We start from the raw sequence: 26843 nt of genomic DNA, 5'->3' as shown, positions 1-26843 counted from the left end.
AATCAGGCAGCGAGAGAGACCAAATTACAATAAACCAACTTTCTTTCCTCCATCTCTTTATCCCATCTTCTATTTAAAAAAGTAAAAGAGAATGATAAAAGTATTGTTAGTAACATTATAATCTCGCATAAATGCGTACAGCCAAAAAAAAATGAACGAGACTGTTTTTTTGCTTATAACCAAATCAGATAACAACAGCCGTTTTGCTTGTATTTCAGCCATTGTACAGTAGTAAACAATTCCCGAAGTTATGTTACAAATGACTTAAGTAGAATAGGACTGATATATTTTTACATTATACCCTTATTCACTATAAATAAAAGATTGGTAAGGAAACATACTACTAAATTTAAGCTGCAAGTTGTAGCTGAAGCTGCGAAAACAATGTTCAACCTGCTAATGACTATAAATTATCGTGCATTGGCAACATGGATGAAACTCGACTGCAAATAAAATTGGAGAGAAAGTATTTTAATCAAAACTACCAGGCATGAAAGAACACATTACTACTGTTTTCACACTGATAGAATTTAAATACTTTAAGATCATATTATGATGAAATCAAGAGAAAATAGCAAACAGAAACTTGATTTCTTTTACACAAACCAAAAAGTAAGAGGATGATAAAAGTATTGTTAGTAACCTTATATTCCTGTGAAAATGCGTACAGCCATAAACAACCGAACGAGAAACTGTTGTTTTGCTAATAACCAAATCGGATAACAACTGTTTTGCTTGTATTTCAATCATTGTACGGTTAAACAATTACCCTAGTTATGTTAAAAATGACGTTAAGTACCGATATATTTTTACACTATACCCTTATCCGCTTTGGAGAAAAGATAGGCAACGAAATACTGTATACTGCTACAGTAAATTTAAGCTGCAAGCTGTAGCTGAAGCTGAGAAATGAATGTTCAACCTGCTAATGACTATAAATTATCGTGCATTGGCAACATGGATGAAACTCAACCGCAAATAAAATTGGAAAGTATTTTAATCAAAATTACTGGGCATGAAAGAACACATATTACTGCTGTTTTCACGCCGATAAAAGATTAATACGAAAAGCTCGTAGTATGATGATGAAATAAAGAGAAAATAGCGAACGGAATCTTGATTTTTTTTTTTACACAAAACAAACATGCCCCAAACGGCCAGCCGCCAACGTCATCTATTAATGAAAAAAATAGCTAAATTAATTTCACAATGAGACATATTTAAGTTATATTTCGACTTAAAAACACTTCGTATAACGAAAAATATATATGTCCCATATAAATAAAGTATCTAGAGATTCATGTACGCTAACCAGAAGCAAGAAATGCGCTTTGAACTGAGTTACATGCGGCGAAATAAACACTGTGTGATCGATTCCCAAACCAAAACATTTGATCGCTATGATCGCAATTTATAATGCAAGAGCAACATGAGAATGTATACAATCGGATACAGTGTAGTAAAGCATAACTTTTTAAGAGATCCATGGAAAAGATGCACATTCATTATTTTGATGTTTGTATAATACGGTGTTATTAAGTGAAAATAGAATACAGGTAGTGCTCGAGTTATGATAATTCAACTTACGATAATTCGCTTTTACGATGGGGGTTAGCAATTAATATCGATATGACAATATTTTGAAAATATGTATTTTTAAATTTCGCGGGCGACTGGCGCAGGCAACAACGTACAATCAGGCAGCGTACAGTGTACAATATGTTGGCCCGAGAGGCCGGAATAGATACGTTAATTCAATGAGCCAACCTAACTTGCTCTCGTTGTGTCGGAAGTTAAAATAGGTCGGTGTTTGTTTGCAATTTTTGTGCGTTTGTAAATACAGGTAGTACATGAGTGACGATAATTCGAGTTTACGATGGAGTTAACAATTAATACCGGTGCGACAATATTTAGAAAATATTTTTTTAAAATTTCGAGCGGGCACTGGCAACAGTGTACAGTTGCCGTACAATCAGGCAGCAAGAGAGACCCACTTACAATAGACCAACTTCTTTTTCTCCATCTCTTTATTCCATCTTCTAGTTAAAAAAGTAAGAGAATGATAAAAGTATTGTTAGTAACCTTATACTCTTGCGAAAATGCGTACAGCCATAAACAACAGAACGAGAAACTGTTGTTTTGCTAATAACCAAATCGAATAACAACTGTTTTGCTTGTATTTCAATCATCGTACGGTTAAACAATTACCGTAGTTATGTTAAAAATTACATTAAGTACTGATATATTTTTTCACTAAACCCTTATATGCTTTGGAGAAAAGATCAGCAAGGAAATATACTGCTACAGTAAATTGAAGCTGCAAGTTGTAGTTGAAGCTGAGAAAAGAATGTTCAAGCTGCTAATGACTATAAATTATCGTGCACTGGCAACATGGATAAAACTCGACCACAAATAAAATTGGAAAGTATTTTAATCAAAACTACTGGGCATGAAAGAGCACATATTACTGCTGTTTTCATGCCGATAAAACATAAATACGAAAAGCTCGTAGTATGATGATGAAATTAAGAGAAAATAGCGAACGGAATCTTGATTTTTTTTTTTACACAAAACAAACATGCCGCCAACATCATCTATTAACGGAAAAAATAGCTAAATTAATTTCACAACGAGACACATTTAAGTTATATTTCGACTTAAAAACACTTCGTATAACGAAAAATATATATTTCCCTTATAAATAAAGTATCTAGAGATTCATTTACACTAACTAGAAGCAATAAATGCCCTCTGAACCGAGTTAAATGCGGTGAAATAGACCATGTGATCGATTCCCAAACCAAAACATTTGATCGCTATGATCGAAATTTATAATGCAAAAGCAATACAAGAATATTTACAATTGGATACAGTATAGAGGGATGAAAAAATTTGTTTTTATTTAGCATTTCCCAACGTTTTGAGAGAGAGAGAGAGAGAGAGAGAGAGAGAGAGAGAGAGAGAGAGAGAGAGAGAGAGAGAGAGAGAGAGAGAGAGAGAGAGAGTAATTGTCGTAAGTGAGTGCTTCGGTTGTTGGAAGAGGGATGAGGTCGTTAGTTTGTTTACGGCGCTGTCTGTCTGTGGAATATGTGTGAGGATTTTTCGGTTTTGAAGGCAGTTTTTTTGAGTCTTGAGTCAGAGCTAGTGCTGGTCTGTCGTTTGGTTTGGACAGTTTTTTTGTGCTGATGCAAAGTTGTTGTTTTCCCTTGTTAGTGTGCTGTTCTTGTTGCTGTATGTTCATGAGTCGTGTGTTTTTTCTGTTTTGGTTTGGTTTGTGTGGTTTTTGTGTGCTGTGTTATGACCGTGGACGCCTTACTCCATCTTCCAGCAACCGAGGACCAGGGTGAGTGTTGTGTACTGTTTTTTTGTGTTTTGAAATTCCGCCACATAATATTTGGCGCCCAACGGGCAGCTGATATTGCAGCTGCAGTTGAGATTGGTGGCTGGTAGTGTGACTGAAGAGAAGGATGGAAGAGGAACTGGTGAGGTTGAGAGAGGAGAATACGTGGTTGAGGGGTGAGAATGAGAGATTGAGGAGTCAGTTGGAGGAGATGGGGGAATGCTAAGAAGTACGAAAGAAGAAATGAAAGGGGAGATGAAAGAGTCAGAAGAGAGGGTGGATAAAAAGTTGGAGGGAATGATGAAAGGTGTGGAAGAAATGGTGAAAGGTATGTTCAAGGGTGTTTTTGGAGAAGGGGCTGTTGGAGGCAGGTTCTTTGGAACGTGTGAAGGGGCAAGAGAGAAAGAAAAGAAGAAGTGAATGGAAGCGTGAGTGATGAAAGTGATATGGGAATAGGAAGTAAGAAACGAGGGAATGAGAGGCAGGGTAAGGAAAAGGGGAATGAAAAGCAAGGGAAGGAACAGAGGGAAAGTAAGGATAAGTCAGGGGAAGAAAAAGGGAAGAAGGAAAGGGAAAGGAAATTGGTAAGAAGGGTAAGGAAGTGGGAAAGGCAGGAAAGAAGGGAGAGGGTGAAGGCAGTAGTGATAGTGAGGTGGATGGAGGTGAGTGGATAAAAGTGGATAAAAAGAGGGGAAGAAGAGTGTAATGAGTAAGATGAATGTAAGTGAAGTGGACTCTTTGTATTCGGAAGAGGGTATGAAAGGACAGAGTGAAAGTAGCGAAAGTGAGAGTGAAAGTGAGAAAGAAGAAGAGAAAGGCTATGTATGTGAGGGAAGTACCCGGTGTGAAAAGTATAATGAGTATGGAAGTAGGGATGTGCATGATTTCTTTAGGGAGTATGAAAGGTTTTGTCAGGATAAGTATGGGGAAAGTAAGAGAGTGTGGGCACGAGAATTAGAGAGTATTTGACTGGGTTTTTACTTGATATGTATAGGGTTATTATGGGTGTGGGGGATGTTGAGTATGACAAGGTGAAAGCTAGACTAGTTGAGCAAGCGAGGCGTGAAAGCGAGTGTTAAGTATAAGAGGAAGAATGAATTTGATGAGGCAAGAATGAAAGCTGGGAAACCTTGTCACTATATGCTTGTAGGCTGGAGACGTTGGCAAGGAAGAAGTTTGGGGATGATGGGATAGATGAATGTAAGGAGTTAGTACGGAAGTTGTTAGGGACAGTGCCAGATGGAGTTAGAGAATTTGTGAACTTGAAGCGGAAGGAGAAGAAAAGATGGACGAATGAAAGGTTGACTTGGGGAGAAATATTGGAAATTGTAGAAGATTATGAGCTTGACAGGGTTATAAAAGAGAGCAGAAGTGTAAGTGTAAGGGCTGGGGTAGATGAGAGAGTGCCAGAGTTTGGAAGCTTTAGGGATGCAGTGTTGAGGGGCCCAATGAGAATGGCCGATAGTGTAATAGATAGGAGTGTAAGAGCAAGTAATGTGGAGGTGCCAGTGAGGATGAATGATGGGTTTGTAAGGGAACAACGGGTTGGACGGGTTAGGGATAGTAGTGTACAAAGGGGAAGGTCGATGAGTGGAAGTCGAGGTCTAAGTGTTTTAGATGTGGAAAGGAAGGACATACAAAGAATGAGTGTAGGTGGGCTTTGGGAGCGTGTTTTCTAGTGTGGGCAACCGGGACATTTGGTAAGGGAGTGTCTCAAAGTTTTGCAGAAAGATAGGGGTTAAATGCTACAGGTGCGGACAAGTGGGTCATATTGCTAATGGTTGTAGGGGTACCTGAAGTGAATGTAATAGGTGGCAACTGTGGTAAGAATGGGCATTATGCGAGAATGTGTTCAGAACCGAGAGCTTAGTGTGTCAATGTGGAATGGAAGGACATGTATCAAGTGTATGTAGACGAAAGAGGGTGACTGTGACAGCGAATTCGGGAAACTGAGTGTGAAGGGGTTCAAATGGGTGGATCCTCCAGGATGCAAGCGGTCGTGTGATGGATGCATGTACGTGAGGGGGTTGCATGAGGATCAGCAATTTGTTTTGATAGAGTATGGTAGGAAACGTAAGAAAGGGAAGAACGTAAGTAAACTGAATGGTCCTAAGTTGCGTGATAGGGGTGTGAGTGCCAAAGTGGAAATGAGTGATAAAGCGTGTAATACGGATGAATGGGATGGTATGAATAGAACGTATAGCATATCTGGGTTTGATATAACTGAGTTGACTGAACGTAGGGGTTAGTGAACGGTTGGAGGTGAGCGAAAGTGTAAGAGTAAGAGGAGCGTAGCAGTAATATACGAGTGATTGAAAGCAACTCAATGAATCGTTGCAAAAGAATTGGAAAGGTCAATGAGCGAATGGGATGGGTTAGTTGAAGAATTGGGGGAGGTATTTGGGAACGAGTTAGAGGGTATAGATGAGATTGTGGATGAAATTGAGAGTGGTAATAGTGAAGAAGATAGCGTGAATCTGAGAGAGAATGGAGGAGAAGATGTGAGTTTGAATGTTGCTAGAAGAGAGAATGATTCTGAGAGAATGATTGCATGCCCATGAAACGCGATCTAGAGGACCTGCTAGTGAGCATCTGTGGGTGTTGCGTAAATAGGCGATTTGAAAGAGGTGTGAAAGGTGTTGGTTGGGAAATGCTAAAAAGGGGGAGAAATATAGAGGGATGAATAAATTTGTTTTTATTTAGCATTTCCCAACATTTTGAGAGAGAGAGAGAGAGAGAGAGAGAGAGAGAGAGAGAGAGAGAGAGAGAGAGAGAGAGAGAGAGAGAGAGAGAGAGAGAGAGTGTAATTGTCATAAGTGAGTGCTTCGGTTGTTGGAAGAGGGATGAGGTCGTTAGTTTGTTTACGGCGCTGTCTGTCTGTGGAATATGTGTGAGGATTTTTCGGTTTTGAAGGCAGTTTTTTTGAGTCTTGAGTCAGAGCTAGTGCTGGTCTGTCGTTTGGTTTGGACAGTTTTTGTGCTGATGCAAAGTTGTTGTTTTCCTTGTTAGTGTGCTGTTCTTGTTGCTGTATGTTCATGAGTCGTGTGTTTTTCTGTTTTGGTTTGGTTTGTGTGGTTTTGTGTGCTGTGTTGGCGACCGTGGACGCCTTACTCCATCTTCCAGCAACCGAGGACCAGGGTGAGTGTTGTGTACTGTTTTTTTTGTGTTTTGAAATTCCGCCACAACAGTGTAGTAAAGCATAACTTTTTAAAAGATCCATGGAAAAAATGCACACTCGTTATTTTGATCTTTGAATAATACGGTGTTATGTGAAAATAGAATACAGGTACAGTATAATGTAGGCCAGGCTACCATATATGATATACGAAAGTGCAGGCTAGGCCTGGTTTGTTATTCAATTTCTCTTTATACTGACTTATCACGTCAATCTGCACTGAACCTGCAGAATTAGCTGACACTAATAACTACTATACCATATATGTATAAAGTATACTGTGTAGTGTAGGCTAGGCTACCGTATATGTATAGATGGTACTGATTACCCTAGTGTAGGCTAGGCCATATTCGAGTTACGATTTTTTCAACAAACGATGGGTTTTTTGGAACCTAACCCCATCATAAGTAGGAGAATACCTGTACAGTATAATGTAGGCTAGGCTACCATATATGATATACCAAAGTGCAGGCTAGGCCTTGTTTGTTATTCAATTTCTCTTTATACTGACTTATCATGTCAATCTGCATTGAACCTGCACTGCATTGAACCTGCACAATTAGCTGACACTAATAATTACTATACCATATATGTATAAAGTATACTGTGTAGTGTAGGCTAGGCTACCATATATGTATAGATGGTACTGATTACCTTAGTGTAGGCTAGGCCATATTCGAGTTACAATTTTTTCAACAAATGATGGGTTTTTTGGAACCTAACCCCATCGAAAGTAGGGGAATACCTATATTTAATATAAACCCCCAAAAGTACTGATAACTCATTCATACATGACGTTACCAGTTGTCATTCGTTCTTGCCTGGACTCATCAGGGTAGCATTTGTGCAGCTTGTTTGCACCTCCAGGAGAAACACCCATTGGATTATACTGTAATGTCTTCTTAAATCTTCAAGATTCCAGTTGCATAACAGGAGTAGTATTTACTGTAATACTCATAATGCAGGTGGTTCATAGTTACCACATGAAGCTAATTAAACACTTCATAAATTCTAAAGGTCAAGCAAGTTATATTTTGATTTGAAAAATCTGTACATTGCTTTTATTAGAAAATGATGTCTTTACTGTAGTATTAAAGTAGTTTAACCAGACCACTGAGCTGACTTTCAGCTCTTAGGGCTGGCCTGAAGGATTAGAAAAAAATACCACATAGGCACATATTCTCATACTGTAACACATACTCACAATAAATACATTTACTCATGCTTCCACACTAAAAAGGTATATCAAAATTCATAATGAGTCAAGTAATATTTAAAGAAATGTAAGGATTTTTGTGTTCATTATTTTCTTATTTTTATATTTTATCTATCAAACCATAGTTCCTCATGAACAACAAAATCAGAACAACTGCAAATGTAAAAGATTCTGACAAAATTTCATTCACTGATTTATTTCCAAGAGTTGACAGTCGCTGTTGGTCATAGTTTGGACACTCACACAATACATGTCTGACCGTTACCATCACCTCGCACTCGGAGCACTTTGGAGCCAGGCCACGTGGGTTGCTCATTAAGTGTCCATGTGTCACACAAGTATGGCCTATTCTGAGATGTATTAGAATTACTTGTGCGTGTCTCTCTCTCTCGCTCTCTGATATAATGAACTCCATTTTTTAACTTTAAGTTTTATTTGTTTTAATTTATTATTTTCAGGTTCTTCATTCCATACATATTGCCGTTTGTTTATGATACCCACTTTTATGTGTGTTACATAATCAGTAACAGGGATATTCACATTTGATCTTGTCATGTGGGTTTCTTCTTCAGCTGCTTTATCTGCCTCTTCATTTCTTTTGATCCCTACATGGGCAGGGATCCAACATATTTCTACATTTTTTCCAGTATTATATAAGTTATGGAGAAATAATTTAATTTGTTGTACAATATTATTTTTTGATTTGTAACTCTGAATAGCTTCTACAGCTCTTCTGAAGTCACTAAAAATCACAAAATTATTGAATATTTCTTTTAACTATTTTTATAGCTGACACAATTGCACACAATTCTGCTGTGAATATTTAAGCATTATTAGGTAGAGAGAATTGATAAGTTTTGTCTTGCAGCATATCCAACTCCGTGCTCTGACTTAGATCCATTTGTATATATTGCGTAATGTGGACCTTTTTGGTTTATATGCTCTATTGTATGTTGTCTACGGCGTTCTGGTGTATATGAGTAACTTTTTGATAAATATTTTAGGTGTGCTCAAATTCTCTCATTTTATTCACTGTCCATGGAGGAGGTGATTTAATATTAACCCTTAAACGCCTACTGGACGTACCATATGTCGACTAAAATTGTCTGTTGGGTGCCAAGTGGACGGGATCAAGGACGCCGACTACAAAAATTTCAACCTTCAAATTTGACTCAACCAAATGGTCGAAAAAGCAATTGTAAGCTAAAACTCTTACATTATAGTAATATTCAATCATTTCCCTTCATTTTGCAACAAATTGGAAGTCTCTAGCACAATATTTCGATTTATGGTGAATTTCTGAAAAAAAACTTTTTCCTTACATCCGCGCGGTAACTCTGTCGAAAATGTCAGAAATTCTTTCGTCATTTTGTTGTAATTTTTGCACTGTTTTATATTAGCTGTTACGTAAAGTTTTATATATGAAAATGTGTGCAATTTCATGTAAAATACAACAAAATACAACCCATGGTTGTAGCTTTTATCAGTTTGGAAATATTTTCATATAAATCTCGATAACTGCCAAAATTTCAACCTTCGTCAACTTTGACTTGACCGAAATGGTCAAAAACGCAATTGTAAGCTAAAACTCTTACATTCTAGTAATATTCAATCATTTACCTTCATTTTGCAACCAATTGGAAGTCTCTAGCACAATATTTCAATTTATGGTGAATTTTTTGAAAAACTTTTTCCTTACGTCCGCGCCAGAAATTCTTTCAAGTTCAAACGTTGTCGTAATGTTTGCACTCTTTATATTAGTCGTTACATAAAGTTTTATATATGGAAATGTGCGCAATTTCATGTAGAATACAACAGAAAATAACTCATGGTTGTAGCTTTTATCAGTTTTGAAATATTTTCATATAAATCACGATAACTGCCAAAATTTCAAACTTCGGTCAACTTTAACTCGACCAAAATGGTAAAAAAAAACGCAATTATAAGCTAAAACTCTTACATTCTAGTAATATTCAATCATGTACCTTCATTTTGCAACAAACTGAAAGTCTCCAGCACAATATTTCGATTTTATGGTGAATTTCTGAAAAAAAAACTTTTTCCTTACGCCTGCTCGCGTAACTCGCCAACATCTCAGAAATTCTTTTCACACGTTGTCGTAATGTTTGCATCGTTTTACATTAGTCGTTACATAAAGTTTTATATATGAAAATGTGCGCAATTTCATGTAGAATACAACAGAAAATAGTTCATGGTTGTAGCTTTCATCACTTTTGAAATATTTTCACATAAATCACGATAACTGCCAAAATTTCAACCTTCGGTCAACTTTAACTCGACCAAAATGGTCGAAAAACGCAATTGTAAGCTAAAACTCTTACATTCTAGTAATATTCAATCATTTACCTTTATTTTGCAATAAATTGGAAGTCTCTAGCACAATATTTCGATTTATGGTGAATTTTTGAAAAAAACATTTTCCTTATGTCCGCTGCACTCGGCCGAACATCTCAGAAATTCAGAAATTCTTTAGACGTTGTCATAATGTTTGCACCGCTTTATATTAGTCGTTACATGAACTTTTATATATGAAAATGTGCGCAATTTCATGTACAATACAACAGAAAATAACTCATGGTTGTAGCTTTTATCAGTTTTGAAATATTTTCATATAAATTACGATACATAGAAAAATTCGACCTTCGGTCAACTTTAACTCGACCGAAATGGTCGAAAACTGCAATTGTAAGCTAAAACACTTACAGTCTAGTAATATTCAATCAATTAGCTTCATTTTTCAACAAACAGGAAGTCTCTAGCACAATATTTCGATTTATGGTGAATTTTTAAAAACATTTTTTACGCCATATACGGACTCATGCATCATATTGTGATAATATTTTTCTGTGTTGCTTTGATCGTTTTACAATTGGTTATATACCAAAATCATCGCAATTTAGTGTACAATACAAAGAAAAAAAAATAATCCGTTAGCTTTAACCGTTTTGCTCACAGCACAGATTTGTATAAAATTATATGTGACAATTTTTTTTTTTACAAGCTGTCATATATTTCAATATTTATATATGATAATGATATTTTTTCATTTCTGATGGTTGCATACTAAACTTCAGGCAATGACAAAAAAATTAGCCAAAAATGAACTCTTTATCTTAAAAACTAAGCGTGCTGTGATTTTTGAAAAACTTTTTTCCGCTTACGGCGCTAACTCCCCTCAACGCATGCCGCATACGGGAGACGTTTTTGTAAATAGAGGCTCGGCGTTTAAGGGTTAAAGGCACTTTTATATTTATATTCAGCGACTCAAACAGTCTTCCAGTTCTAATTGGGAAAGATGGAGGATGGTTATTTATAAATACATCTCTCAATTCAAATAATTTCTATAAACATTTTGGTAATAGTACTGAATCTCAACACAATTTATTTCATCTTAAAACATGGCATAGGGAAGAGGGAAGGGGGAGAGGGAGAGAAGAGGGATGGGAAAGGAGGGGGATGGGAAGGGGATAGGGAGGGGAAAGGGGAAGGGGAGGGACACACACACACAAACAGAAAGGCAGCCAAGGAAATTAACACAACAGATTATTTGGGGTGCATCTTACCTACTGTTCATGATACTGGATTCCCACACTGAGAACAGGATGTTGAACAGTGCAGCTAAACAATGTCCACTCAGCAAAACGAGCTAAAGGTTTCTTGCATGAAATTCAAAACATTCTTACCTGATCTGCAATCCTTCCTGGTCGTGGATTCCATTCAGGGAGCAAGGCTCTCCTATATGCTTAGTAGAGAGCAGCCTTGCGAAGATAACCACTTCAGCTTCAGGAATGAAACTGAAATGGTATGAAGGGACCCTTTGCCTAAGTCTGAAAGCTCCGAAATGACAGTCAACTCAAAATAAATACCAGTGCATCCTTCAGCTCCACATAAAATCAAAACCCAGGATTTAACACAGAGCCTGAAAAATTGCCATTTCTTTTGGTTCAGGAAAAGACTGTACCCATTACTACTAACCAACTTTGGTTCAGGAAAAGACTGTACCCATTACTACTAACCAACTAAGGGCTTCAGAGTTTCCTAATGTGATTTTTAAGTCTTTAAGGTGGAGAGCAGCAAAAACCAAATTGCACATATACTGTACCACATTCATCACATCCTCAAGCGACAAATTTGTCAAAACTAAATGGAGTAGTAACCGCTTTTACATTATGAATTTTTAATAGAGGTAAAAGGTCCGAAACTAGTCTCTCATGCACAAGCCTGATCAAATATTTAACAAAGGAGGACGTAACGTTCATCTGATAAGGGCTTGTTAGGTTCTCTATCACCTAAGAACAAATGGTTGCCCTTACAGGTTGTAACCTATCTACATACATTTTAATTACCCTAGCAAGACATATAAGTTATTTCTCTCCTTTCCTCACTAAAGAGGTCAAATTCGGAATTCTTTTAGTTCTTGGTGACAGCGTAGCCTTAATATCATTCTAATCACTGAGTAACGCAGAAGAGATAAAAGATAAAAAAGCATCCCCTTTGCAACAGCTGACCTTATGAGAACACTTGTAATTAACTTTCACTTCTGACTGTTGTTAGTGCTATTAAAAAGTGTTTTCGTAGTTAAATACTTCAATGAAACTTATTCAAATTCTCAAAAAGATCTGCAAATAAAATTTTAAACTACATCTAAATTCCAGAGAGAGAGACTGATACTAAGTTCTAGGGGCTTCAATCTCAACCAATCTCAAAACCTCCTTAAGATCAACAGACCAATCCAATTGTACATGATGCAATACCAAGGAAAGAATGGATCTATATCCTCAATTAGCAGACACCAAAACACTTATATAATACATCTAATAGTGCAAAAAACTTTTTGATGTCTATTGAGGTACACCACGTACTAGAAATCCTAGTGATACAAGGCCAAGGTTGTCTCTCTACTTGATTAAGGATAGATTTTGAGATACCTCAGAAAACCCCCTTGCTTGGAGGGAGATGGTTGAGAGTCTCCAAGCAGTAAAGTGCAGCATGCAGAGGGAGAGCGAGGGGAGGGAAAAGAGCCCCTGTATATCAATTTCTCTGCTCATACTAGGCATTGCTGACAGGATGCAATGCGCAAGAGGTGTGTGTACCCTGGCCAGCCTGGCTAGCCAGGCCAGTACCAGTACATCTGTGTCCCAGGAGACCCTAAATCAATGTAATGTGTGCAAAGCGCCAAGTGCAGCAGTACACGAGGCACCAACAGCGTAAGCCCTGTCAGTCTTTCTGCAGAAAAGGACTGACCGCTAGAAGCCCAGCAAGACTACTTGTGGATAGAGCCAGGCAAAGGTGCCTTCTTCTTCTTCTTCCACTTGGAAGCTTCAGAAGAGGAAGGTGAGGAGGGGGTGGAGAACAAATTATACCAACTGCCACCAGTAGATCCAGTCCACAGACTGGGCACACCAATAGCAAACAAGCTGCACAAATGGGTTACACAAACAGGAAGTGAATGAGCCGCGCAAATGGGTCACGCAAACTTCTCTCATTGTCACCCTGAGGATCAAGTGAGATGTTGCTCCCCCTGTCACCAAGGTCATCCATCCCTGGAGAGACATAAGAAAACACTACTAGCCCATTGCCACCTAAAAACCCAATCTGTAGACCAGGTACATGGGAAGACAAGCAAGCTGCAAAAACTGCTGCAGAACCTCTTCTCTGTGCTTCGAAGTCATGGTGTTTGAGGGACCTCGACTTGATGAAAACTTGAAAGTTCACAGAGAGATGGGAAGGAAACAGACTTCAAGTCTGAAGATGGCACCAAGTGCCAACCCTACCCAAGAAAAATCGATCACCGTTGGTGACCAAGCTACTCCACCCTACCCCAAGGGGGAGAGCACACTGAAAGAAGCCTAACTAGACTTCAAATGTGGGGTTAGACTTCCCCTCGCAAACCCACAGTGCAGAAAAAAGAGTGGAGTCAAGGAGAAGGAAGACAACAACAAAAAAAGCGAAGGAGAAAAGAACGCTACTGGCCCCTTGTTTTTCCTCCGCTGTCAATATTCGCCTCGTTTGCAGGGATGGTTGAGTCCAGAATCAAAGGCAAAGTCACACTCATTGGAGGAATAAAACTATGATGGCCTACTTCCTCCAACAGGGTAAAGGGAAGGCCATGACATAAGGGCTACCTTAACTAAGGCAGACCAAACTCCCATAGTCCTTCCGAAGTGACTAAGTCTTACATACCTATAAGTAAATATATTAGTAAATAAATTGGAAAATGGTACAGCTGCTGATGAACACTTCCAGAAGCTGCTATGTTTCCAACAAAACCAAGGTATAAAATCCTTGCATGGAAAAACTAAGCTGAATTCCTTACAAACATGTTGATTTCACCAGTAGGTTATAATCATGATAATACAATCACAGTCAAAAACCAAAAGGCTGAAGGAATACTCAAGTCTATTTATTGCAAAAGTTCGAGCAGCAAGGTCAGGCAGAGCATCGTCAGAAGCATCTGAACTTGATGGTAGCTAGAAGCAGAGTTGAGTGCAGACCAACACATGGGCAGGATTTCCCCCTACCAGTCAGTAGTTACCTACCTGGCCAATAAGCTTGAGTGGCCATCTCCAGCTTATGCTCAGTAAAATCCTATGTACAGAATGAAGGTTTGTATTGGTGTAGGAACAAAACATGTAGAGCATAGTAAGTAAATCACCTTTTCACTTAAATTTTACACAATTAACTCTTTTGGAAGAAGTTACTTACCAGCAGCAGATAACATCTGGTCTCCTGAGCGGCTGAATACATTGAGAGAGACTATTTTATTGCTCAGTGCTTTTGTCACATGCTGATGTAGCAGTTCTCCACTGGCTGCATCAAAGAAATCAATAGACTTAAGCTCTCCTTCTGTGTAAGTTGGAAACTCAGGATCAGGGTAACGACCTACTACTATGATGTCCCGAAGTGGATGCCATATTGCCTGTGAGAGCAATGTGTTGTAATTTTTAAAAAAATTTTATCGAAACTCCTGCCTTTAAAAACCATATAAATGCATTATAACAATTTTAAACAGGAAAAATTTTACTCAAAAATAAAATGAGATTCCTACAAAAAAATTAAAATGGTTTTGAACACATAGATTTCCCATGAAAAATAAAGAAAATCATTTCATTAATGACTCATAATTTATATTGCTGCTTTGCTTGTTACAAATTATTTCCCAACAACCCTCTACAAATGAAGAAGTGGGATCCAGTCTCTGACAGATGTGCAATACACGTACAGTACCATAATGCCAAGTAAGTATTAACTATCAACTGGTTCATCCTTCCTTTTGTACACCTTTGACAACTGGAAAATGGGGCAGGATGGAAGGCAATTATGCATAGTTACGGATAGGCATAAAAAAAATTAATTAAACTTTTAGGGGAAAAACATATTGACATTAAAAACAAAAAAATCATAACCTGCAGGGATGAATAACAAAACCCATAACTTACAAGGCTGAATCTCAATTTAAGACAGGGATATTTCAAGTTGTCAAACCCAAAGATTTCCCAACTGATACCTGAACTTCACTGTTGTAAGAGATAAAACTACAGACTGTGACCATTCCTGTACTGTATATTGTTCATGCAGATTTCAAAGCATCTGCAACAATAACAAAATAGTATATGTCGTTCATGGGTCTCTTGGTGTATTACCTATTATTTTCTGCGGCTAATGGGGAATGGGAGGAGGAATGGGAGGAAGATGAAAACTGTCCTACTATAACAGGACCCATGCCTCATGTACTGTTAATATAAAAGTCACAAATGTCCTGCCATTAAATATTCATTAACATTAATAACATTATACTAAAAAACAATGAATTTGAAAAAGCTCATCTCATGAACACTAACTTTATCTGATATCCTTTTCCCTACATCATATTTTCACAAGCTCTTGTGACAGGTTTCCTGACATGGCCTATGGTTGCCTAATATTCTCCTAAGAAACTACATGGCTATTTGAAGGCATGAACATAAGGCTCTGAGTAAGAAAATAATGTAAGCTTTGTCCCAAGCATTATTTTTAAATGAGAGGCACTGTAAAAGGGTCATCATTTGTGAAGGTTGAAGAAAATAATGTAAGCTTTGTCCCAAGCATTATTTTGAAATGAGAGGCACTGTAAAAGGGTCATCATTTGTGAGGGTTGAATTTTTGTAGCAAGGTCAGTGACAAAAGACAGGCCAACAGAATTACCACCCTTTGTAAATAATCTTATTTGATAAGACATGAATCTCACTGACAAGTTACAAATGACAAGATTCCTTGACTGACTGCAGTTATATAACTTCAAAACTACCAGGGTTACATATTTCAAAAACATTTTTTGAAAAACACAGGGCAGAGAGGGAATATACATACTCATAAATATATACACACACAATCTAGTCATAAACTGCCTCAAAGTTGTTGCAAGTTAAATCATTTTCAAATTTACAATAGTTTTTCATAACAAAATTAAAAGTTGCTTTGTGCAAGTTTAATCAAGTTTACATCAGTCAGACATTATTAGTATCACTATTACTTGTTTATCAGGTGCTTAGGATGGTCTACGGTATTCTTACAATTAGTAGTATGAAGGAAAATGTGTATTTTTATTAAAAAGACTTAAAAACAGGTTTTGACATAGGAAAAACCTATTTTTGGTAGTCGCTGTTGAGTCCTCAAGGAGTTACCTTCCATGGTCTACCAGAGCTCCATGGTGACCAAACTAATATCAAAGAATTCTCTTCTAGTTGGTCTTTTGGCCAGGTATTGTGTCATAATGATTAACATTATAACACATGGTGGAGTATATAATGGACTCAAAGATAAGAAGGCACTTTCCTGTATCTTCAGCGAAGCTGAACCCAGTTTTTCCAACGTCAAATAACCTGCAAAAAAGAGAATTGACTATTGCACATGCGCATCCGCCCTCTTGTTTACAACCGGGCCGTTAAAAGACCAAGGAGCCATTACTCTCTATTGGTCAATGCAGGTTGATCCCTTTGCCCAAATCCCATGCCTTTTCGTCAGGGAAGCGGGAGGGTTTTGAGGACTCAACAAGGCTACCAAAAATAGGTTTTTCCTACATCAAAACCTGTTTTTTTTTATAGCGTAGTCGCTGTTTCATCCTCAAGGAGCTTTACAAAAGAAATTGACAGGTGACGAAAAAGGCTTAAGCTCTCTCTTTTTAATCCAAACACACCAAAGGAAATAACATTTCCAGTCCAAGGTCAAGCCACAGATTTCAAGTCCCATTCTTTATTCCAAATACTTTTCAGGTTTTGATACCAAGGAACAAGAAACTATGCACGAACTTACATTTTAGGATGTAGTTCTACAGTGGCTTACCTAAGCATGCTGGGTTTTGTTGCAGTACTGTCACCCATTTCCCAGCGATAGTTAGCATACTCACCACCAATATGACCCCCGGTTTTCTGCCACAGCACCTAGGGGCTAAGACTGACAATGCCACCTACTGGTACACAGTGTAGTTGAATTTGTTCAAACATGTGGCAATGATTTAACTAATGACCACCCTATACATTTGGAGACTTCTTTGAAAGAGACATTTCTGAAGAAGGCCAAAGACGTACTTTCCTAACATCATGTGACCTATGGAAAGAGTGTGGAATTCCCTTTTTAAAGAGAAAACACTACAATCATTCTCAGTCTTTGTAGGGGGAGTGGTTAGTTTGTGTTAGGGTGTAGGAAAATAGAACCTTCTGGGGTGTTTGCCGTGACTTCTAGGTAAACTTAAGTGCTTGAACTGGGCGTAATGTCTTGTCTGCTAAATTGAATTTTCTTATAAGAATGGATTTCCTTTTTAAAGGATCCATATTCTTGGCCAGGAATGATGGGCCAGGGGACAATAATAATTGATGGTCAGCTATATGCGTGATGCATTGTCCCCATCTAAGAGAGCCCAGTTCACTAATACTGTACGAGCTCCTGATGCTAATGCAATCAAGAAGATCACCTTTTGTAGCCTGTGCGTTGTGGTTGTATTGGGTCCACTGAATTGAGGGGTTGATAGAAGTCTAAGCACCTTGTTCAGGGACCAAGCAATTGGAAGCCTTTTGGGAGTGGGCCTTTGTAGAGCAAAAGACTGCAGAAGGGAAGTGACAACTTCTATACTGGAGTCAATCCCGAATCCATAAAGCAAGGGTTCCGTTAATGCAGCCTTGTATGCCATGACTGTTGTAACCACAAGGCATCTGTCTTCAAAAGGGTATATAAGAAAAATAAGGTTTCCATAGAAATCTCAACTGGGCTCTCAGTATGGATATAATCTAACCATATCTTCCATACGGATTGGTAATGCTGGATAGACGTCCGTAATTTTTGCACTAGGTACCTAGGAATGTTGAGTGAGTAATTATCACGATAGATATTTTTATAAAATCTATACATGAAGGTCTCGGCTTAGAAAGGAGAGACTTTTCCTCCTACCATCTGGGACAGAACAGCGGACGACAGTGGAATTGATCTTTCTGTCCGTTGTTGAGGTAATAGGAACCAATGCCTGTTTGGCTAATTTGGGGCTATTAAGTACACTATTCCTATGAAGGTTAGAAATTTGCTCAAAACCTTTGAAATCTGGGACAATGGAGGAAAAATTATCGTCCTCCCCTTGTTCCAGTCTTAAGGAAGGCATCTCTTGCTGTTGCTTGACTGTCCAGGTTTGGAGACACATACATCAGGAGTTTGTGATTCTAGTATGTGGCGAACAGGTCCACTTCCAGTTGTGGAAGCATGTTGGCTATTATTTGAAAAGAGTGGTTGTCCAACATCCACTCTGTTGAGGCTGTTGTTTTCCTTGATAGAGAGTCTGCTATTACAATGAGACCCCCTGTGAGGTGAACTGCAGACATGTGCCACTTCTTTGCTTGCGCCATCTGAAGGATGGCTAACATTACCATACTGAGAGGAGGTGAATGTGATCCAGACCTCTTGATGTAGGATATTGTGGTTATGTTCTCTCTCTTCTGGAGGTTTGAGTTTTTTGAGAGACAAAAAGATAGCCATCAGCTCCAGGAACTTGATATAACAATTCCTGAGTAGCTGATCACCTCCCTGCCACCTGACAATCCTCCCAATGTCCTCCCAATCTGTCAACGAGGCATCTGTGAGTTTCTCTCTCATACAAATGGAGGAGTCTGGGTGACCTGTTTCACCACAGATTCCTTCCAAATCTAAGGCCGAAGTATCTCCCCAACTCTTTTAATCCTTTGATGAGGTCTGTCTCGCATCTTTTTTCTTGCATGCGATAGCCAGAATTTGTTCACATTTTTAGTTGCAATCTATGTATTGGATCTATTACTGACGAGAACTGCAGCAGGCCCATCATGCGTTCTGATTGCCATCTGGAGACTCTAGGCTGTGCAAGGAACCTTTTGAGGAATTGCCTTATTCTGTTTTGAGTATGATGGGGAGAGACAACAGGCCGTGAAGAGTGTCCCAACACAGTCCCAGCCACTGAAAGTGTCTGTTGGGCGTGAGGCAGGATGTTTTCAAATTTATAATAAAACCTTTTGACTGTACTTTAGTCTGTTGACCATTGCTCTTAGGTTTTTCAAGCACTTTTCTTGTGGGCCCCTAAATCTTTTTGTTTTAGTTCTCGAATGAATACCGTTGCTAGTTTTGACAAATATTCTTTAGGCAATGTTTAGCCGAAAGGACAACTTTGAATCTGTACGTATCTTTCCCTATTCGGACCTTAGGAAGTGGTGGAAGGGAACGGCTGTAGGGGTGTGCCAGTGTGCATCTTTCAGATCCATAGAAACTGCCCGAGCCCCTTTTTGAAATGATTCAATGTACTTAGGCAATGGTAATCATCAAAAACTTTGTATCCCTTTTGGGGAGCTTGCCATAAACTGTGTATCCCTTTTGGGGAGCTTGCCATAAACTGTGTATCCCTTTTGGGGAGCTTGCCACAAACTGTGCATCCCTTTTGGGGGAGCTTGTGCAATCTAACTGAGCTTCAGCAACTAAACTGTAACTGCCTGTTAGTGAAGGGGCTGAGGTCCTGGGCAAGTTACTATACCTTTCCAAGAAAGTAGACATTTAAGTCTGAGTTAGGTGGATCCCAGTATCCCTTTTGGGGGAAAGATCCTATTCAGCAATGATAATTCCTTCTGTGAGGCTTCTTCCATGGCTAGCTTAAATTTATGTCCCTGAGCCTTCTGGGTTCAGCAGGACCATTTCAATGGCAATGTTCACTCCATATTTTTTAATATGAACGTGAACTCCATGTAAAGATTCCTTTACTTCCTCCACAGGGTTAACCTGGGAGGTATTGGCGACTGATGTTAATGGGTTTTGGCCCACACATTGATGTTGTTCAGAGGAAGGGTTAAATATCTGCTGCCGGAGTTCTGCCGGAAAGATAATCTCCCCCTTCCTCACCCCTACTGAACCCTAGGCCCCACTGAGACAGCTTAAAAGGAGCTGTTTCAGCCTTAAAACTTGCTGCCAGGAGCATACTACAGATCTTGCCCAAATCTGGCGACCAAGCAAATTTTCCTTGCTTTTTACAAGGACTGTGCTCATGGCAGGTGGTATGGGCCGTACCCACTGGCAAAAAGTGAACCAAGCACTTTGCTATGGAATACTTGAACTGAGGATCCTGCCTAATGGCGGCCCTGTAGTGATATAAAGCAAGTTGTTTTCAGAAGCTAGTTAGTATTAATTGTTTTTAGGTGAGGGACACTTCTGTAATTCCTCATATAGTTTTCATATTACAGGTTAATTTTATTACAACTGCGCAGTTTTAATACATTTAATTTAATATCTATGTTAAACCTTCTAGGGTTTAGGTTAATTTTGATACCTGTACATGGATGTATTACTTATACACTACCAATCCTTTTGCGATGACCAAGTGAAATTTTTAATTCCAATTGTCATGCCATTCAGACTAACTGCTATGAACTAATCTGTTTGACTAACCCAAACTACTGTTTTGTATAGCTTGGGGTAATGATTCTAGTTTAATCTACGTTAAGCTAAGAATAGAGGATTTCTCAGAAGGTTCTTGCTTAACCTATTCTAGGCTTATTTACAACTTAATAGATATAAACTTTACAGAAAATAATTATCTTATCTGTTTTTCTGTTTTATGTGGCTGAGAATACCTTTACATCTGATATTCGGCCATCGCTATTTTAGGCTAATAGTAGGATATTCCTTATAAGGGGGTTCCTACTTAATCTGGTTAGGATACTGCCTGTTCTGGATTTATATCAACTTTAAGGATATAGGCTACACAAGACCCTACTAGCATGTAACCTTACAGATATGTTAACGAGTCATAACAAAGTAGGTTATTTTATTTAGGCTAGGATACTGTTTATGTATAACCCTAGGCTAGTTTGTTCTTTAACCTAGTATAGGTTATTTTATTTAGGCTAGGATACTGTTTATGTATAACCCTAGGCTTATTTGTTCTTTCTTAACCTAGTATAGGTTATTTTATTTAGGCTAGGATACTGTTTATGTATAACCCTAGGCTTATTTGTTCTTTCTTAACCTAGTATAGGGTATTGCCTAATCCAGATTATTATAACCTTATAATTATTCAACTATTTGTCTAACCCAGTTTGTTGTTTATATCCAACCCTAGGCTATTTGGTTTACTATATAAAACAGTAATCACTATTGTGTAACCTTATTAGTGAAACCTTATAACCAGGTTATAACTTACTCTAATCTAGGCTACTGCCTAATCTGGATTATTTAATTCACACTCAAGTGTATGGGTTACATAAAACACAATTAGCCTACCTTAGTATGTAGCCTTAAGGCTAGGTTACCATCTCATCTAGCACAGATTACGATTTCATCTAGTCCTAATTACATGGTCTAGGCTAAGAATTTAGTCGAGAAATGGGATGTTTCATGAAAAGTTACAACTTAACTTGATATAAGGTAATGCCTAAGCTAGTCGTCGATTATTTAGCTCATGCTTAAGTGCACAGGCTTATATAAAAGGGAAAAAATTTATACTATATGTAGCCTCATTGTTAGGCTATCGATTTACTTGCCCATATATTGTTATTTTCTGATCCTAGGGCCCTCGATCTAAGCTAGGCCATTTAGGATACGTAGTCCAAGGATGTACATAGGCTACAGACAACATCCACTATTAATCTAGTCTGAATTATTCTCACTTACTGCCTAGATTATTGTAGACATTGTATAATCTGAAAGGATTTTCCATATTAGTAGTAAGTTGTGGAACATTTCTTTTAGTTAAAACATTTAGTTAGAACTTAACAATTTTCATTTTACGAAACTATGGTATGTAACAATCAATGCTTACGAAACTAGGTAGGCTAGCGATCAATGAGCCGGGTTCCGGCTTTAACAAACAAATTATAAAAATTCTAGAAGTTTAAAACTAAAACTTTCAACTGTTTGTTAATAATAAGCAATTATCTTGCTATTTTTAATGTCTCCATAATCCTCGATACTAAAACGGAGAAAAAAGTAGAATTTTTTCAGAGCGCTGGTAACGACGTGAACCGTTCGCTTTGGACCAAACAGAAGTAATGGCTCCTTGGTCTTTTAACAGCCCGGTTGTAAACAAGAGGGCGGATGCACATGCGCAATAGTCACTTCTCTTTTTTGCAGGTTCTTTTGATGTTGGAAAAACTGGGTTCAGCTTCGCTGAAGATAAGGGAAAGTGCCCTCTTGTCTTTGAGTCCATTATATACTCCATCATGTGTTATAATGTTAATCATTACGACACAATACCTGGCCAAAAGACCAACTAGAAGAGAATTCTTTGATATTAGTTTGGTCACCATGGAAGGTAACTCCTTGAGGATGAAACAGCGACTACGCTATCAAAAATAGAAGATTTTAAAAGTAATTTGTACTCTTCCAAACAAATAAACTTGAAGTTCTTTACACAGGATTTAGCTTGCGAGGGTTAGCTGGAACAGGTATTAAAACTTACTGACTGGGTAGTTAACTATCAACAACTAAAGGAAGCCCAGTGCACCTGTCAGTCTCCACTCCAGTTTCCCTTTCAGTCCTGGTGTCAGAGGTGGCCCATTCATGTAAAGAACTTTAGGTTTGTATGTTGAGAAAACTACAAATTACTTTCAAAAAATTTTCTTTGCTTTTACAGTACACACATACCAACCTTAGTTCTATACACTGGGTACTCTCTGAACTGACTGGTAGGTTTGTCCAACCTGGGATAACACCTCCATGGTCCAATAAGAGCAAAGGAGGGGACCCCAAACAGCATACTCCACATATGGGATGTGGAAGATGCTAGACTTCTGGACCATTAAGTAACGGGTCTGTGTGTAACTACTCGATCTGGCTGAAAGCACCCATAATGAAATGTCAGCGATAATAAAACCAGGCAATTACGACAAATGAGTGCTTTATTTTCTGTCCTCCTCTCCCCTTGCCTAGAGAGGAGGGATTTGCATCCATTCTGTCAAAAATAAAATGAAGGAATGGTGCACGGCCGATCCATACAGCTAGTACTTGGTCCATTAATCCACTCTCTGCCCTATAGGAGAGGAAAGAAACAGAAACAAGGGAGAACCAGATATTGGCCGTTCTGGATTGTATATTGAAATATGAAATTTGTAATGTAAATTACTGTACATTTATTTTTCATTGGGTGTTGAAGTTTTTTTTTTATTTAAAAGCCATTGTTCTCTCTCCCAATAGCAGTACTAATAGTGATTCCACATCACTGCAGGCTTGCTGTGATGGGAGGGATTACTTTGATTTGTTGTTTGGCTGCACTGTCTTGATAGTGTATTAGTAAGACTATAGAAAGTGAATACGTGTTCTAAGCACCCAATAAGAGACTGGTAGACAGTTGTTGGTAAACTTTGTGTGCAGTCTAGTGTCCGCAGTATTTTTAATCGAATTTAACTTGTACGGTATACAGGGCTTGAAAAGAAATTGAAAATGTGCAGTGACACTGATAAAGGCTTGTGCAAAACTGACAACTGCCATAATAAAGAAACTGGTATCAACAATGTTTCAAATTCTTGTGACCCAAATGCACCAAGCAACCAAACTGGAAACAATTACAGTAATCCCTTGATTATCCAGATCTTCATTATCTGGAATTCAACATTATCCAAAACACCTGGGCCAGGGACCAAAGACCAAGATAAATAATGTTTCAAAAAATTTGAAAAAACCATTCTCCAATGGTTAGCAATGCTGCATTGCCTAAGGGAATGTTGGTAACACTGCATACACTCACAAAGAGACTGAGAAAGGGTTTAGGGGTGGGGGAGACTTAGAGAAGTTTATATGGTGGAGGAGGGGTCACATGGCTGGGTGCTATGGGTGAGAAGGAGCAACATGGCTGTGTAGCAGAACTCATTCGGAGAAGGGTTGTTTTGGAAGGTGGGTGGAGCAAGGGAGTAGTTTCCCTGGCTGGGAGGGGTAAGCAGGTGTCTGACTGCGACAGAGCTTTTTTTATTTTATGTCTTTAATTTTTTATTTTATGTCTTTAAGTTTAGGTTTTTTCCACATTTTCTTAAAGGATATGTAGAGTACTGTACTGTAACTTGTAATGAAATGCATCAAGCACAAAGATGAGAGAGAGAGAGAGAGAGAGAGAGAGAGAGAGAGAGAGAGAGAGAGAGAGAGAGAGAGAGAGAGAGAGAGCTGTGGTGTCACATGTTAAAACCTGCAATGCACACTGCTTCCCTCTTTTCTTTGTATTTTAAACTATTCCCGTATTAATTTTACTGTTTTTTCTAATTTTTTATTTTTATGTGTTTTGCCACGATTTTACTGCATAAAAGATGAACAAAGAATAAATTTAACAACCCAAAGGAGATGGAAAAATGAATTTGTTATCCCCTAGCCTGTGCATGTTTACAACTTCCCTTCAGTTGAGGGAGAGGTAAGCAAGTTACAAATAGCACACTGTGTTGCCAACATCTACGACTAAACTCATGGCAAATGTCGTATAGTGTATAAGTGTTCTAAATTAATATTTGACTCTGAATGTGAACATCATATTTGAGATGAAATATCTACAGTGATATTCTCTTGTGTACTGTTATGATATGTGTGACAATAATAAGAGTGTCACCTACAAGAAAAAATAAAAGAAAAGAGGTAAACAGTGACATCAACATTGATGAAATGCTACATGTAGATGTAAACACACACACACACACACACATAAAGTAAAGCTAATGTGATATAATGAAGTCAAATGAAAAATCATTAATTCTAATAAGACAGAAAATGATTAACTACTTTTTAGTAGTGTTCTTAAAATGAATTTGCCATGGACAGTTGTCAATGAAAAATGCCATATTGTGCAAAAACACAGTGTTTTTATAGTGCAGTGGCTTGTTTCATCCTCCAGAAGTTACCTTCCATGGGTTTGCCAGAGCTCCATGGCAGACCAAACTAATATCAAAGAATTCTCTTTTAGTCGGTCTCTTGGCCAGGTGTTGTGTCGAAATGATAAACACTATGACACGTGATGGAGCATGTAATGGGCTCAAAGATAAAAGGGCTCTTTCCCTTATCTTACAGCGAAGCTGTATCTAGGTTCTCTCCTTTGTCAAACCTGCCAGAAGAGTAAGGGATTATTGTGCATGAAAGTCCGCAGTTCACCATATTATCGACAACAGACTGGCAAGAGACCAAGAAGCCATTACTTTCCATTGGTCATTATTGAACGGATTTGATCTTTGTTAGTGCTCCAAAAGTCAATAGTTATGGAAACACGAAACAAAGTAGCATGTTAAGTGTTTAGTTTTAAGTCCCAGCTAGTTTTAAACTTTTGTATTGGTAGTTATTTTGTGTGTGAAAGCCAAAGAACAGACTTCTCTTATTAACACAACCAGCATTAAGCCGTACTCGCAGATTGTTAGTTGTAAAAAGTGCAAATTGTTTTAAAATATTTGTCATTTCAATTAGATGTTTTAACTAAAAGAAAAGTTCCAAAATTTATCAATATAGAAAATTTTTTCAGATTATACATCTACAATAATGTAGGCAGTAGCCTAGATCAGATTAAGCTTAGACTAGATGTATGGTGGATGCTGTCTATAGCCTAAAAACTAGGATTACATATCCTTAAGTGTGAACTAAATAACTTGGATTAGGTACTGTAGTAGCCTAAATTAGGGTAAGTAAGAACCTTTTGAGAAATATTGTATTATGGGCCTAAGCAGTACCTTAGACCAAGGACCCTAGGATTACATAATAGCAATAATGTGGGAAAGAAAAAACGGTAGCCTAGCTATAAGGCTACATATTAGTGAGTTTTTTCTGTTTTATATACCCTATAACTTAAGCGTGATGTAAATAACCCGCATTAGGCAGTACCGTATATTAGGTTAAGTGAGAACCCTTTACGAAACATCCAATTGACTAAGCATTAGCTTAGACCAGGTAGCCTAGGACTAGATGAGACAGTAATCTGGGCTGGATGAAATGGTAGCCTAGCTTTAAAGCTACATATTACGGTAATTTTGTTTTACATAACCCATACCCTTAAGCATGAATTAAATATATAACCTGGATTAGGCAGTAGCCTAGATTAGAGTAAGTAAGAACCCTTTAAGAAATATCCTATTACTGGCCTAAGTAGTAACTTAGACAAGGTAACCTGGGATTAGATAAAAACAATAGTCTAGGCTACAAAGAATGGTAGCATAGCTATAAGGTTATGTATTAGTGAGTTTCTGTTTTATTTAGCCTATACATTAAGAGTGATCTAAATAATCTGGATTAGGCAACACCCTATACTAGGTTAACCCCTTGTGGATGGGTAACATACAATACATATATGTTTACTTGTAGCTTTGTGGCGGAGTCACATTAACATATGTTTATGATTGCCCGCCAAACGTTTTGAATGGAATTAGCGCAATTTTTCTTGTACGATACCAGCAGAGTATTTGTGACAAATTGGCAACTTATTTAGTACTCAGAGTCATCTGTGAGAGAGGAAATCAGTCCTCCCTTACTAACATTACGGAGAGGTCATCTGCAGCTCCCTTTGATACCTAGCCTAGCACCTCTCGCAGGGTTGGCACCCATGCATGCAAGTCTAATGGTGATGGTAGTGTTTGCAGAAAGACAACTAAAAAGAGGTCCCTAAC

General features: G+C 38.1%; 1 protein-coding gene across 1 annotated transcript in view; it reads right to left on the bottom strand.

Moving 5' to 3' along the window:
- Positions 1 to 26843, bottom strand: part of LOC136850568 (DNA damage-binding protein 2-like) — a 336700-nt gene that overhangs the window by 52532 nt on the left and 257325 nt on the right. Inside the window, exon 9 of the mRNA XM_067124193.1 lies at positions 14458 to 14671. Coding sequence (XP_066980294.1) covers positions 14458 to 14671 — 214 coding nt within the window. The remainder of the gene's footprint in view (positions 1 to 14457; positions 14672 to 26843) is intronic.

This window comes from Macrobrachium rosenbergii, chromosome 22 (genome assembly GCF_040412425.1).
Source record: "Macrobrachium rosenbergii isolate ZJJX-2024 chromosome 22, ASM4041242v1, whole genome shotgun sequence".
NCBI lineage: Eukaryota > Metazoa > Arthropoda > Malacostraca > Decapoda > Palaemonidae > Macrobrachium > Macrobrachium rosenbergii.
This window is presented reverse-complemented; position numbering and strand designations above follow the sequence as displayed.